Source organism: Fomitiporia mediterranea (assembly GCF_000271605.1).
Source record: "Fomitiporia mediterranea MF3/22 unplaced genomic scaffold FOMMEscaffold_7, whole genome shotgun sequence".
In the NCBI taxonomy this organism is placed as follows: Eukaryota; Fungi; Basidiomycota; class Agaricomycetes; order Hymenochaetales; family Hymenochaetaceae; genus Fomitiporia; species Fomitiporia mediterranea.
The window spans coordinates 3,116,982-3,131,706 of record NW_006760392.1 but is presented as its reverse complement, the minus strand read 5'-3'; the positions used below and the strand labels follow the sequence as shown (position 1 = coordinate 3,131,706).

Sequence of the window (14,725 nt, the reverse complement as noted above, 5' to 3'; positions counted from 1 at the left end):
TTGAGATTCGAGTGAGTTATTTCCAAAAAAAAAAAACTTTTTTTTTTGATACCAAATGTACAGAAATGCAATTTGGTGAAATTTTGAATTTTTTCCTGAAGATTTTTGCCACTTCGGTTAAATATCTATTATATAATTATTTCCTTATATAGAACACGTGCCTGATGAGTAATGTACATTTGATCAGTAAATATCAGCTATTTAGACCCATTTTCCTCTGTTCTGCCTATAATGCCCTAGCAAAAGGGAAGGGATAAAGCCAGAATACAGAATCTGAGGAGTGATAAACCTGTGCTTAAGACTGAGTAATAAACAATATAGCTTACTAAGAAATAGGCTACAAGTTCAAGCCAAATCTTATGGACTGACAACAAGGAAGAGTTCAACACTCCAGGTTTTGGAGAGGATGTAAAGACTGTTGTCCTAATTGAGCCTGATGAATTGACAGACAGTGCTAGGGTTATGCTAAATTCAACTACCAGATGATGCCTGCCCCTACTACTGAAGCTCAAATGGAAAAGCATGTTCAAACATGCCTTGATTCTATTCCTCTTGATTTATTTCAAAAGTAAGTACTTTAAATCTTTCTTTCTTACAAAATTGATTTTATTATATGTTTTGTAAGTATTGTAACTAGTCTGCTCAGTTTATGGATGCATATAGAAAGGGGTTGACAGGAGCACAGGCTCAATGGGCAAATAAGAAATACTATGGCCATAGAATCCTTCCAGCTAGTATTCTGGCTGAGCTGTAAAACCATAATCTATAATTTTTTTGTGTTTACAAGTGCTAAAAAAATGTCGATGTCCACCGCTCGATTTTTGCCATCAGGGTCCTTCCTAATGGGAAAGTGGCTGTGCTGTGACTGATGTGACATACTATGTCGAGTTTATACTTTCCTTACCTTACCATGAACCGCTTTCCGCAGACAATAAGAGAAAAAAGAAGACACAGATTGCTGCGCATCCACCCTCGTTCATCCGCAACTTTACCGGCTTCGTTCGTGTATATACTATACGCCATCAAGTTCTCGGACGTTGATTGGCATAGGTTGCTTGGCATGCTAACCAGACTGACTTATTTTCTGTTCTGCGGTGTGCAAAGCCCGACAAGTGTCCAGATCGGCCATAAGTAGTGCACTTCGATAGCGCGTACTTCGCACTTGATTGCCTGTAATATCCTCAAGCTCGGAAGTGCTAATAATCTACTGGGAAAATAGCTTTATAATTGGTCGGTTCAGTTTCGGTAGCGTTCCCACGTGTCAAACGGTCCTAATTCATGTCTACGTTATTTCCGCTTTTCTTGAAAGAATATTTTGAAAAATAAAATTAATAGAATAAATAAACCTCATTGGGTGACTTCCTGTAAGGAATTTCGATGCTTCCAACTTCCAAACAAACCAAATGAGTACCAGAAAAGTATAAGCCTGAAAAATAAGTGAGAGTAAACAAAGCAGTAACCAAAAACAGTCACAGCCTGTTGTCTTCCAGGCTGAAAATCTGAAGGACGTGTCAGACCCTCCCTGTTCAGACTTGACACACGCGAAATCTCATTTCTAAAGCATTTAGCCAATGCTTATAGTAATTGTACCTGAGCTACTGTCAATTTGCCATCATTACTTACTCAGTTTAGTCTCTCATGTAAACTAATATCCCTCTGACTTAGCCACAAAAAATTCTGTGTTTTTTCTGCATTACAGTTTGACTTGACTTACTCTATCTTGCTTAACGTTTTCGTTTGGTTTGTTTGGAATCTAGAAACGTCAAAAAGTCTTACAGTAAGTCACCCATTATTTTGATACTACAAGCAAAACAGATCCACTGTATTCCTAAATACACTTCAGAGCTGCAACGAGGTCCTGTATGCGCAAATGCAAATACATCTAGTATAAGGTAATAATCCATATCGACTTGCATGTAACTTCGCATTTATGGTAATGATGTCGCCAGCGAACAAGCACAGGTAACCAATCAAGCCAAGCCCAGTTTCTGGCGGATATGTAACCAGGCTAACTTTGCAAGTATTGTAGGATGCATTAAATCTGTAGGTGGTGCGAGGAACACACGAACATGCCATATCGCATCGCTGACGCTCTGGTCCTAAAAATAAAGAAGCGTGAAGTGACGTGCTTCAGTCTTGCGCCGAATGAAAGCGTGTGCAGTCTGGATGCAATGCGTACCATTCCGGCGAGTTTCATCATGAGGGCCCCGACTTTGCCGTTGAACTTCTCGTCGCTTAACTTTTCGCCCTTCACGGGAGTTGTTGTATCCCATTGATAATCTAAGAAGGGATGACTAAATTCATGAGACTCTCGTTGACCAGATGTGTGGACTGACCGGTAGGCTTCGTTCCGTCCCTGATGAACATTCATAAGTAAAAGGCCTATTGTATCTTATGATACGTACCATGCACCAGCTATCCGGGGCGAATGAAACTCAAAGAAACAGCGACCAAAGCCACGAGGTATGCTTATCGAGTTAAGGAGAGATGGTCTCCTCAACATATTATCCAGTGAAATAGCACCGATAGCAGCTTTTTGACAACCTTGTCTACGACAGAAAGGTACGTCAGAGTTCAGAAACTTTTTCCTGAGAAAACAGCACTAACCCGAAAGCTGGATTCACATGCATAACAGCGTCTCCGATTGCCACGAAGTTTGATGGGATGTATGGAGCGCGCTCATAACGGATCCAATAATTGTTTGCTACCGTCTCATTGATGAATTAATCCAGTCCATGAATATATGAAATACATACGATACCTTCCAACCTCCTTCTCGTGGTCGCCGTTAATTTCAAGCAATACATTTACTAGATCGTGAATCCAATCGGGAATTGGTTTATCTGTCTCCATGCTGAGAAGCCACTCCTTGACATCGGAGAGGCTTTCAGGAAGCGGAGGGTCACCCCACCCTCCGAAGGCCATCTCAACTACAATAGTGTTCAGTATCCAGCCAGTAAACCTCATGAAAAAGTGAAGCTGCGTACTACGATGTCCTTCCATTCTTTCCAGCATGAGAAACTTGCGCTCAAGGCCAGGTCGAGGCATGTAAGTGAACATCCACGCCGCATTATCATACCCATTCGGGATCGGCAACCGGAAACGGAATTCTGGTGGAACAAAAACGCGGAACTTAACGAAACGCTGCTTGGCATTGTACTCAATCTTAAGATTTTCATCGAATGCAGGTACTCCACGAGGTATGTCCGGAGTACACTGAAGAACAGACGTATACTTTGGGTCGGTGTAGATACGTTTGAGCCATTTAATTCCGGCCTGCGAAGTGCCACTGCAATCTGAGATGGACACAGATCAATTAATCAGAACACAAATGTGAGCCAACTTTCGGGCTGCTTACCAACAACCAGAGAAGCTGGAATAGACTCCTCGTCCCCGTATTCTGTTCGGATTGTGACATACTTGAGTGTCGTCAGGTCTTTTTCGTCTGGCGAAACTCCGATCGCCGTTCCTACAACCCAGCGAATACGGCTTGAGTAGGCCAGCACAAGACGTCTGAGTAATCGTTCATAGGTTTCGCGGGTGACGAAGAAGGTTTGCGAGTAGCTTGCATCCGGATGGACGGTTCTGGGTATACCGATAAACTTCCCATAGACCTGGAGATTGTAGTTTGCATCCGAAATTCTATCCAAAATGCATGTTAGAAAGCAGGCTAAAACACAAGACGGAAGAGTATACCGGCCATCGACGTGTCGGATCTCATCATCAATTGAAGGGAATAATTGCCTCAAGGCAACCAGCGTGATGGGCTGAAAAGCTGGAACATTAATTTCATTTCGATAAGGATTGATCACGCATTTCCGAGTTATACGTAATTCCTGCTTACAATGTTGTGACCGATATTGCTGAACACGGGTTCTCGTGTATAAACCACGATTTTCAAGCCGATGCCCCTTCTCATCGTAAATGTCTGATGTTCCTTCATTTGTTGCTACCCAGGCCTCAGGCTCTACAATTGCGACCTCCTCGAAATGGTCGGCACAAATACGGGCGGCCCAGAGTCCAGCAATACTGTTTTACAGAAAAAAGGCACGTTGAGCACGATGAAAGATGAGTTCAATTAGATTGGGCCGAACCTGCCCCCGCATACCACGGCAGTTCCTTGCAATCTCTTTTCGTTCGCCCTAGGTCTTCCAATGTTTGGAATGTCGTATAGCGCAGTCATTTTGCGAGTGAAATACACGTGCAACCACCGTCCGAGGAACCGCCATAGAACAACTACAGCTGGGACAGTTAGAATGACAACGTATAGCGACACACTGTGAGTCATGGCAAAAAGTATAGATAGAGAAAAACGGCGCAAGCGAGGGATTATTATTCACGTTTGACCGGGCACGACCGAAGTGAATGAACAAGGATTGTATTGTCGGTCTCTGTACAGACATGGAATTGCGTGGTGCTTGGCGGAATCTGAATCAGACCCTCAATCCCGCCGGCCCTGCGTAAAGTGGAACTTCTTGGAAAAATTTAATTGTCCGCGAGTCAATTTGTCGCATATGAATTTTTTGCAATACCATGAAGACGTCCAGTCAAACGTAGACGAGACTATGATATGAAGCAACTTATGTCCGGACATAGGCTGGCCTGCATGGGCAATAATATGGAAGTGCAAACAAACAAAAAAACACCTTGTAGCGGGGTTAGATTTCGGCATAAACTATTCAAATGGATGGATGTAGTGCATCCTGTCAAGCTTGCACCGCACATCATCCGCCTAAATTAAACGTGATGAATTTGGCAAATTGAAAGATCGAGCCAGGACTAGCGTCAAGAATGGAAATGACACATTTCACTAATTCAGATCGTCTTAGTGGCTGCTTTTCTTGACCTGACAAGCATAAGCCCTGTGTGTCAAGCGTACTCAGTATTTGGCTTACTTTATAAATTACAGATTTGACAGTTATTGAGTCTGTTCACCAGTCTTGTCTTCCTTCAAGAGGGTGGCTAGCATTGCTTCTGCCTCAGAATCTTTCTCCAAATGGAAAACTTTCGAACGAGAAGCCTTCCACTTGTCTCTTTTCCAGCACACGAGGTCTTTGAACGTTTCACCGGCAGGAGGCGCTGTGCGAGGGTTTGTCTGGTGGAGATAGAAAGCGAAGACGCCTGTAAAGATTCCGAGTAATGGGTCGAGTGATCTAATATCACGGTCTGCTTTGATAAATGTGCAGAAATTAGTCAAAGACGCACCTGGAAAGTAACACTGGTGTCGGCATGGTGGTTCTTTGCGCGTCACGTTGCATACCGAAAAAGTAAAGTAGCCCTTGAAGAATATCACGAGACCTGCACGCGCTTCAGCGACGCGTCTGCCAACCCTACCTTCGCCTATCAGTATCACTTCTGAAACCTTCTGGTGGCATAGTCAAAAGGGTCAAGAATGTCTCCTGCAGAGTTCTCACTACGTCTTCAGCATGGTATATACCGGAAGTTGCCTGCGAGTTGATGCGGTGCTGATGTTCGCTGGTCTCATGCAGGTATTACCGGCGGTTTTGCCCCGCCAACACCATCTGCCATCCACACTCTTACTAAATCTAAGGAGCAGAATCACGTATTAATTGCTTCTGCAACTCGCGAAGACGGCTCTCCGTGCTTGTATACAGCTACTTCGAAATCGATCAGTTTGGAGGCTGATACTCCAGACTCAGAAACAATGCTCATAGGCGAATTATACAGCATCCTAAAGAGCATTCCGACAGAATCTCCGCCAGGATCGGACGATATATATGGTTTGGACACTAGCATTGCCTGGTACAGCGATGACTTGACATGGATAAATGGCGGACCTTCTGGTTGTGTCAGAGGAACAAGCGCAATACAAGCTAGTGCCGAGGACAAGGCGAAGTTCAGACGTGCTGTGGGCATCGTGAATGAACTCATCTTGAAGGCACAGTAAATCCCACGAATACAATTACTATATTGCAGATACATATGAATAGTCTTGAGCTCGTGCCGAAAGGTCAGTGGCCCCTTCATTGTGCATCTAGATATCTCATATGATTGACGAGAATAAAGCAGTAAATATCATTACGACGGACGGTTAGTTCCTCGGAAATGTCGAACATGTTTGAAGGCAAATGCAACAGGAGCGTTTGAATTTCATACCATTCAAGCCAGAATGATATGCGCTTTCGCAAGACAAGGAGCAATTCATATGCTAAAATTTGCAAAGTAACGCCACGTATCAGTGCCCTATTTCTTGCGAAGTATATAGATTTTCGAGCTCTTCATCAAACCAAGGTTTCTTAAAGCTAGCTCCTTGGACGAAGTGCCGTAAGCTCACAATCAAGGATGCTACTTCCTAACTTCACAAGAAACTCGCGTGCTATGTACACAAGCCACGCTTTTCATTTTTTATATATTTTAATTTGTTTGATATTCTGCTCTGCTCTTTAGATGAGTCACTGCAGATTTGGGGTTCTAAGTGAACATGAAATCAAATGTTTTACAGCCTGATGTCAGATATGATGTCAAGCTATGAATACGTCAACTACTACCGAGCTACTGTGGTTAACCATTTCTCACGTTAACCGTTTGAATCAACCGGATATGCATATTGCCTCCCATAAACCGGATTTACAAACACAGTATTCCACAGAAGATTATGCCTATGCTCTTTAATGGATAGTTGGGATTCTCTAATGGGACCATTTAGTAGTCTACAGGGCATTGTTCAACCCATATCTGTCTATGTCCGATTCAGGCATTCTGTGAGATATGTTGCATACATTTCTGGAATGGCCATAATTCGTCAATTGTATGTATAGCTTCTCTGCAATCCCATGCCAGTGGACAGGCTCTTCATCCATATCAGAACTTCAGAAGATTAGGGTGGAGCGAGGCGCATATTAATGTATAATCTTGTGCATAAACTAGCATTCAATCAGTGTCGACCGATCTTCGGACAGGGTTGATTCTCCCGGTCTTCGTTCAGATCGGTTGGTGTAGCGTTCTGGTCTAGATGGGTCTAGACTACAATCTTTTCAGATCAATTGCTAAAGGTGAATATCTCATAGATAGTGTCGTCAAACTCACGGCTTTTCATACATTGCGAGATTCATACACAGGGAGACGCTGTGATATTGGCAGACCGCTCAGAGTTTAATCCTACTTACACATACAACAAGCTTACTTATGAATGTCCGCTCTTTGTTCGAAGCTGTCGTAGGCCTTTTGTCTTATCTGTAACTGTCATGGAAAGTAATTTCCATATCGTTTCATCAGTTTGGAGCTTGTGAGAATACTAAGAGTTGCTCTTCAATTGAAAGATACGCTCTCCATATTTGCTTTGTTCCCAGCCAGAACCTGAACATTCAAAGCCCAATTTGGCTGACTGGCTTCTTCTCTAGTACTCATCTTTCAACATACAAAGCTTAATTCTTTTTCGTTATTCTAATTTAAGTATTATACGTACTTGGAATGAGCAAATATGTCCCATAGGATTTTGAGCCATACGAGTTTTGGCTGGTGCTATTCGGTTCTGTCTGACTCCCAAGAGGCCTCGGAGCGCTGTCAAGTGGTACACCTGAAGATTCACGGAAAAGCCCGTCATACGATCTGCTCTAGCTTCCACCCCAACTTTATTTGTCTATTCCGCTTCCGGTCCAATAGTTACATAATTCGTCCCAATTTATCTGCATGGCGCATTGAAGACGCTTTACTGGCAGAATTCCACTTCAGGTATAATTGGAGAGGGCAGCGATTTATTTCCGTGTACTTCGTATATTTATTGATTGACAATCATCACCAAATACGTCCACTTCCAACCGATCTTTTTGCTTCTTTACGAGTCTTAGTGAGGAACCGGAACCTTCTCTTCAGCCTTATCTCCAACGTCCAAAGCCACTAGAATTCTGGACACCATGTTATATGCTGCTGCGGTTGTAGTCAGTTCGAGCATCTGCTGGTCATTTTCTAACTTGGATCGCAAATTGTTGAAAACGGATTGCGGAATCTCCACAAATCGTGTTACATAATCGGTATAGACCATGGCTGCAGCGTGCAATGGCGACAATCCCGTAGCTGCGTCAGCGTTCAAATGTTCGAGCAATGCGGGAACAACGGATATGTCTCTGACAAGCAAGAGCTGAGACGTGCTTAGCCCCGCCTTCCGCGCGATTGGCTCGTGTTGGATCCTGAGAAGGAAATAATGAGTATTATTAGTCGAGATCTAGATGGATTATTGAATCGGTGCCAGATAACATGCCATTCGTAGGATGCAGAATTCAAGGCTGCTACACGCAGAATCTGTTGGCGATTATTAGTCAAACTCCTTCATTTGCTTTACTACCATTCAACTGACTATCAATTCCCTGATGTCATCTGGTAAGCTGCTTGATGTACGAACCGCCTTTAAGAGCGCATTGTAACCTTCTGCGATCGTTGGAGCGTTGAGGCTTTATGAATTATTCGATCTATTCGCATCGATAGTCATAAGTAATCTATGTATGCTTACAGTACGCCATCCAATTCGGTCAGTTCCTCGCCCTTTCGCCGGAGCCTAATACTGTCCGCGATAGCCGATTCCCCGCGCTTCGGGAGGACGTATGGAACTCGAGGCATGTAGTTGTCGTAACAAATACTTCAATGATAGGGAAATTAAGATGATGTGGGTAAGTGGAGAGAATATCGGTTAGCACACGCCCGACCTTCGATGGCAAATTCCGTAAGTATGCCGATCCCGGCGGAGCCTATTTATATAACTACATTTCTATTGATGTTATTTCTCCGTGAATCTTGGTTAAGAGAATCATTGCTAAATCTGATCTTACAGTAAGGTCCATATGACTAATGAATCAGGCCGACGCTCAGGACAGAGAAAACCGAGAGTCCCTTGTAATACAAGTCGCGAAAACTCTGGTATGCAAACGCCCTACATAAACGGAAAATAATATATCATGTTTAGACACGTACTAGTGGAGTGTTTACCTTGTCCTTTAACTTCTGTGTGCTTACTTGAGCCATGCTTTAAACCTAATCCCCTTCGCCTTGGTACGATCGTTTAGCTTACCTTCTTCCCACGCAACTCTACAACGAGCATGTGGGATACGTAACTTGCAGCTGTGAAATTGCCGTATCTGAACATACGAGACGGAAGATTGAATGCGTCCTGGAAAGCTTCGCTCTCATGTTCATCCGAGACATTGCTTCTAATGCAATGTCGGCGATGAACAGAGGGCACGCTTAGTCGCCCACAGCAACCTGCTAGGACAAGGCGGGCCCGCTGATAATCGCTAACACCTGCATCGGAAGAAGCATCCCGTCTGTTAGGGAGATGTTGTTGAGGCTAGTACAACCATGCTGCCATACGTTCTGTCGACAGCATGCTTTATACGTTTTCTGGTTGGGCTACACTCGGAACGGAAATAGCTGATACTATCATATTACAGCCTATATCCTTACGGGATTGCAAATTTATGCAGCACGTCCCCAACCTTATGCAGAGCTTGTTAAGAATTAGGGTCTGGAATCTCGATCGCTATGATACTACTCGCAAGTGCTGTACCTAGATCTCATATTGTTTCTATTCATGGTCACCAGACCAACCAACCCAATCATCATTAGTCTGCATATATAATGACACGCTGTTCAGACACGAAACTTTGGCTTGTATTTCGACCACGAGGCATTAGGCGAGTCATGCCTTTTAGACAACACAAAGCACCACAATAAAAGTCGGGAAGGCAAAAAAGTTTTGTCCGTCTTGGCTAAACTCATCTGACGCTCGCAGTAAGATAATTAAGAAATCAACTATCCGCATATGCCCGAACTAATGCGTAATGTAGACCGCGTACTCGTGGTGATATAACGTCCCGGGGTTTGTAACAGCGTGTATCATAACACTTCTTCATCGATTACCCGTCGGCTCGTAGTTTACTATGTCCTGCTGGTGACTTGCCAGCAAGCTGCTAAGGCCCGGAAGTCTGTCAATACAGTCCATTACTTCGATGTCATTTAATTCGCCCGAGAGAAGGTGATCAAAAGGGCGCAGTTGACTCTGGAAGATCGGAAAGTACTTTCGATAAGACATCGGGGCAGTTTTGTCCTTGTTCCTCCTTTTGAGTTTAGCACAGATTTCTGCTTGTTACCACAACACACGTGTTGGGGACGACATGCTGGGATGATGTATAATAAAATGGAAGCTGAGAAATGAAACAAGCGACTCACTTGTACCGGGAATCTCCACATATTCTGAGACCAAATCTTTGGTTGATGTCTGTTCCAAAGTCAAGCCGGCTACAACTGAGTTTCTAGCAGTGATCTATGATAAGCAAGCGCCGAGGGACAAACATCGTACAACTTACGACATGGCGTTTTCAAGTTCACTAGGATTAGAAGCGACAGGCGCCTCTCGCAAAGCGGACGTGACATTTTTTGTCTAAAATATTGTTATTAGAACGGAAAGGGTTATGGAGGAGACACAAGCATTAATAAATACTATAGAACTATTTTTTGTGGTTAACTACAACGTACTGTGCTCTTCTCCCGCGAAGGACAATGTAAAGGAGATGCCGTGGAAGAGATTCCCACGCAAACGAATCTGTTAGTGTTTCCAAGAAACTAAAGTTAATGTACGCTTCCAATTACGCGCAAAATGAGTGGGAAGTCCGGATCAGCGCGATGAAAAAGGAATATGAATCGATGTCGGGCAAATTATTGGCCTTTTTGACTTTGACCAAAGAAACAGTGAAAACGTAAGCTAATTTGTACGGCAGCGTGTCTCATTCGCACAGCTCACGTCAGGACAGGCCTTTATCTCCTGTGGTGGCTACCAGCAAACTTGGCGCGAAGGTTGGTAATTCTATGAATGAGCATATGAGCATTTTCCAATTCCTGTAGATCGGTTGAAGATTAAAACGAAAATGGACGTCACCATTTTTCTGTGTTTCCCTAATCCAATGCGAGTACTGGTCTCCTTCAAGAACTGATTATTGTGAGCATGACCGGCAAGTAGAGTATGCAGACTGGCAGAGTGCGAAAAAGTGCCGGCCGATTCGACAATTTTCAGCTGTATAGTCATCCAGAAGGAACGAAAGGATTTTGCTATGATGGTGTAAAACCTAGCCCCCGAGCCAATGTAGGAAGTTTGCAGAGTGGTTCTCCCCATTCACATATCGGGACAATGCTAGGTTCCATCGGTGCCTGTTCCTGGTTTTTTACGACCACATTTTGGAAACACTTGAAAAAATACAGTTACACAACATTGGGACTGCAGAGCGAATCCCGCATTTGAAACGACACATGAGAAATAACAGACAAGACCGGAAGGACGATGAAATACCTTTCTTGATATGGGCAGACAAATCATGAGTACGGACGTCACGGTTGTGCAATCCCGCTGCGATAACCTACGGACGTTCAGGTCGAATAGGGGTTTTAAACAACGTTCAACAACGTGTTAGTTCAAGTGCAATGCCGGACTAAGCGAAGAAGCAAGCACAATTATGAGATTGAGCTCGGCCGGGAGAACTCAATCATGGCCATTTCTTCTAGTCTAGGGAATGAGAAACTGCGACGCGGACGCACTCCTGGGCAGCTTAATTATTTCTGAGTCATGCGTTGGCGAACGGTTATGACACAGCTCCATCGGGAGATACACGAGAGAGTGGTCACCCAGGTATAGCACCGTGACTTGGAAAGAAGGTCGATAGTAATGTCCGCAAACAGGGAAAACAGTGGGGACTTGAATAATATCGAGAAGCGCCTTCCAGTGAGGCACACTTTTCTGGCTTTGATTCAGGTCACCTAATAACCAGAAGCAATGTTTGAATCGGACAGAAGCGCTAATTCGACATGACATAGGTAAGCCGGATAATAGTGGAAAAATAAACCTACGGAAGCCGTAAACCGCATCCCGAAAGTGCGCAGCACGTGGCCAAATTAGGGAATTAATTAATAGCATCAAAGATTCGCAGCCTGTGTTTTGTAGATAGATGCCCTCGGAAGCTAGGTTTCTACAAGCACATCAGCCGGTCATGAGCGCGAAAGCGAAGCGTCAGCGTCCCGCATTACAAGTGCTTGAGAATAGCAAGTGAAACAGTCGCTTCGTACCGCTTGTTGAGTACCCAAGAGAGTCACGACGTTAAGGACTAGGGACGTCAGGGGTAGGCTCCATTGACTTGTTAATGAAGTGAGGCAAGCAAGCAAGAATAAGAATAAAATTACGGAGACATAAAAAATGGTGTAAATTACATAAGACGACGCGTTTGGTCGTGTTTGGCCGTGGAAACGTCACAAACGCGCTACTCGACGCGTTACTGCGACCTCTTCCATAGTCTATCATCGACTTTTCTGTAAGCGCGCTCGTTGGTCAAACATACTGATATGTACGGGAGTAAGTCACAGATTCGAAAATGTCCTTTAGAAGTATCATGACGCGAGGTACCTAAGATGATTATGGTGGTGGCTTTATGGCTAATAGTTCACCGCGAACAAGTAGCCAGAACAGTCCTGGAGGAGAACGCGTACGCCTTCCTTTGTACCCCATCGTATAGCGCCACTAATTCTTCGATATGTTAGCGAGCTGCCAGTCAATCCCTTCGACCTGTGACTATAAAGCAGGTTTTGAAAGCGGACCAGGCGCACTCCGATGCGGAACTTTACATTGACAGAACAGAAGTCGCGCAAGTGAGGCGAATCAATACTATGCATTGATAAATAACGCTGAGATAGTAAATTACTACTGATACCAGATTACGGTTGTCGCCCAAGTTATACTTGTCGCGAACCAGGCAACTAATAATGTGTATCATATTGACGATGGTACCGGTCGCATCGAGGCCAGGGTATGGACAGACGGGTCCGGAGATGAGAATCAAACAGACGATCATGACGGTGTCTCGTCAGTAGCGCTATACCAAAGCTGCCATTATATTACCGAAACGTTCTGATATTGATTCTTAGTCCTGGATCATATGTCCGCGTAACGGGTGTTCTTAAACACTTCCAAAACAAGCGTTATATCAATGCGTCGAATATTCGTCCCATAAAAGATGCGCACGAGCTGTACTTTCATTTAGAGGAAGTCATGTATGTAACATTGCAATTACGCAATGATCAGGTTAGCCCGGGTAGTCTATTTCTTATTATCGTGTTCACTTATAAGTCATCGAGAATAGTTATCTAACTCAGACAAGGCGGAAGATGCAAACGGATCGTTTGCTGCATCTACAACACTGGGAGGTGGCACGAGTGCAAATTACTCAAATTATACATCGCATCCGACGGCAACGAAAAGCGATCAGTATCCCGGATCCACACCCCTCCAGCGTCGCATTACTCAATTTATTGCAACGATAACAGCTGACGAAGGCGTTCATGTCGCAAAAATTGCCCGAGAGATGAAAGTTGATGCAGAGTTGGTCAGGTACGTCCATCGTGCTTCGTAGCTTTGCCTCAAGCAAGAGTAACTTACGCTTAATATTCTTTTTCCAGCGCGGCATTAGAAGACCTTTTGAACGATGGCCATGTATATACTACAATCAATGAGTCCCATGTCAAACTTGCTTAGTTCTGTTTCATGCCCTTTACTGGATTGTAGCAACGTCTTCCACGAATCAATGTATAATTCTCGATACTCTTCATTAGCACTCAACGTGATGACGGTCCGTACGAAGCTACTTCGGCAACATTTTGCGCCTTTGCCGGACATCAACGTGTCTCCCTGTTCTTGGAAGTTACATGCTCAATAACCAAACTACAATATAATTATCTGGGAAGAGAGTTACTAAAGGAAAACTTGTCACGACCTGACTGTTGCTGTGGCTTGTTGCTAATGTTTATGCTGCACACGATATGCCTATTTAAATATACTGGTAGCCATGATGACCTGGTCCGATAGGCCGATACAGCAACCCGATCAGACCAATCGATTGCTAATCGGTCCCCCAGATATATGGATGAATGGTCTGATCTTGTTACAAAAATGACATTATTCTATGCTTCTGGCTCGACAACAGGGCTAATCCAAAGCCTTGTATGTTGAACACTATCGAGTGGTTTGGAGGGGAAGAGAGTAATGAGGTAAGCGTATCAATGGATTTATACGCAATTCGATATCTGAAAACTGCATGAGCCCGTCTTTCGCTAATGTCTCTTGCAGTTTATATTTGATGACGCAAATACCCGAATACTGTGCAGCACAAGCAAGGAAAGCCTAATCCAGGAATTCTGCCTTACAGACAATGATATTCTGGAAGTGCATGCGACACTCAAGGTTCTGAGTCGGGTTAATTCATTGAAGTATTCCGCATAAAGGACGCTGTAACGGATGCAATGAGGAATGAAACTATCGCTCAACACGCCTGCATGCATGAGTCGATGTCATATGCATCTTTGTTGTTCTCATTTCTGCACGTCCTTCTGAAAGCCTCACGGGAAAGCTCTATTGTAGAGATGCTGGATTACATATAAGCAATCACAATAGCAATAAGTAACGGAGCGCCCTCGTCCAATATAATTTAACTGCATTCTATCAGTTCTTTTTACTTGAATCATATGTAACCTAGTCTATCGGGTGCAATTCGGTAATATGAAGATCGTCTTCCGACATCTTGCTCACCAGGAAGTCCAAACTCTGCATCTCAACTAATAACCGCTTACTGCACAATTTGGCAAATTCACATGCTCCTCTAAGCATATCATCACCTATATGGCCAGTAAACAAATTTTATCCATATTCATTCCAAACCTAATCTATCGTCTACAGCATCTA

General features: G+C 43.9%; 5 protein-coding genes across 5 annotated transcripts; 2 read left to right on the top strand and 3 right to left on the bottom strand.

Annotated features, from left to right (window-relative positions):
* Positions 1-1,970: 1,970 nt before the first annotated feature.
* Positions 1,971-4,288, bottom strand: FOMMEDRAFT_157715 (uncharacterized protein; the record flags this gene model as incomplete). Its single annotated transcript, XM_007267846.1, has 11 exons — positions 1,971-2,099; positions 2,180-2,280; positions 2,337-2,356; positions 2,406-2,549; positions 2,608-2,704; positions 2,757-2,930; positions 2,988-3,296; positions 3,359-3,642; positions 3,697-3,775; positions 3,845-4,029; positions 4,095-4,288. The coding sequence occupies 11 exons, from the start codon at positions 4,286-4,288 to the stop codon at positions 1,971-1,973; spliced, it is 1,716 nt and encodes a 571-aa protein (XP_007267908.1).
* Positions 4,289-4,918: 630 nt separating this feature from the next.
* On the bottom strand, positions 4,919-5,231 carry FOMMEDRAFT_157714 (uncharacterized protein; the record flags this gene model as incomplete). The annotated part of the gene is made up of 2 exons (XM_007267845.1): positions 4,919-5,153; positions 5,206-5,231. 2 exons carry the CDS (start codon positions 5,229-5,231, stop codon positions 4,919-4,921), a joined length of 261 nt encoding a protein of 86 aa, XP_007267907.1.
* Positions 5,232-5,334: 103 nt separating this feature from the next.
* FOMMEDRAFT_168940 (uncharacterized protein) lies at positions 5,335-5,908 on the top strand (the record flags this gene model as incomplete). The annotated part of the gene is made up of 2 exons (XM_007267844.1): positions 5,335-5,429; positions 5,490-5,908. The coding sequence occupies exons 1-2, from the start codon at positions 5,393-5,395 to the stop codon at positions 5,906-5,908; spliced, it is 456 nt and encodes a 151-aa protein (XP_007267906.1). The 5' UTR covers positions 5,335-5,392.
* A 1,794-nt stretch (positions 5,909-7,702) lies between these two features.
* On the bottom strand, positions 7,703-8,607 carry FOMMEDRAFT_109910 (carboxymuconolactone decarboxylase). Its single transcript, XM_007267843.1, has 4 exons — positions 8,468-8,607; positions 8,315-8,408; positions 8,219-8,259; positions 7,703-8,147 (listed from the first exon to the last, which is right to left on the bottom strand). Exons 1-4 carry the CDS (start codon positions 8,572-8,574, stop codon positions 7,805-7,807), a joined length of 585 nt encoding a protein of 194 aa, XP_007267905.1. The 5' UTR covers positions 8,575-8,607; the 3' UTR covers positions 7,703-7,804.
* Positions 8,608-12,295: 3,688 nt separating this feature from the next.
* FOMMEDRAFT_124996 (replication protein A, subunit RPA32) lies at positions 12,296-13,574 on the top strand. The gene is made up of 7 exons (XM_007267842.1): positions 12,296-12,346; positions 12,403-12,476; positions 12,532-12,639; positions 12,705-12,853; positions 12,916-13,072; positions 13,131-13,378; positions 13,447-13,574. The coding sequence occupies exons 1-7, from the start codon at positions 12,337-12,339 to the stop codon at positions 13,520-13,522; spliced, it is 822 nt and encodes a 273-aa protein (XP_007267904.1). The 5' UTR covers positions 12,296-12,336; the 3' UTR covers positions 13,523-13,574.
* The last annotated feature ends 1,151 nt before the right edge of the window (positions 13,575-14,725 follow it).

What these genes read in the sequence shown, in the direction of transcription:
- FOMMEDRAFT_109910 (XM_007267843.1), bottom strand. Translation starts at nt 8,574, where the DNA reads ATGCCTCGAGTTCCATACGTCCTCCCGAAGCGCGGGGAATCGGCTATC. An exon ending in ATGACATCAGGGAATTGATA is followed by an intron (nt 8,260 to 8,314) that starts GTCAGTTGAATG and finishes AATCGCCAACAG; the next exon opens with ATTCTGCGTGTAGCAGCCTT. An exon ending in AATTCTGCATCCTACGAATG is followed by an intron (nt 8,148 to 8,218) that starts GCATGTTATCTG and finishes TTTCCTTCTCAG; the next exon opens with GATCCAACACGAGCCAATCG.
- FOMMEDRAFT_124996 (XM_007267842.1), top strand. An exon ending in ACAGAACAGAAGTCGCGCAA is followed by an intron (nt 12,640 to 12,704) that starts GTGAGGCGAATC and finishes TACTGATACCAG; the next exon opens with ATTACGGTTGTCGCCCAAGT. An exon ending in GTTGATGCAGAGTTGGTCAG is followed by an intron (nt 13,379 to 13,446) that starts GTACGTCCATCG and finishes TTCTTTTTCCAG; the next exon opens with CGCGGCATTAGAAGACCTTT.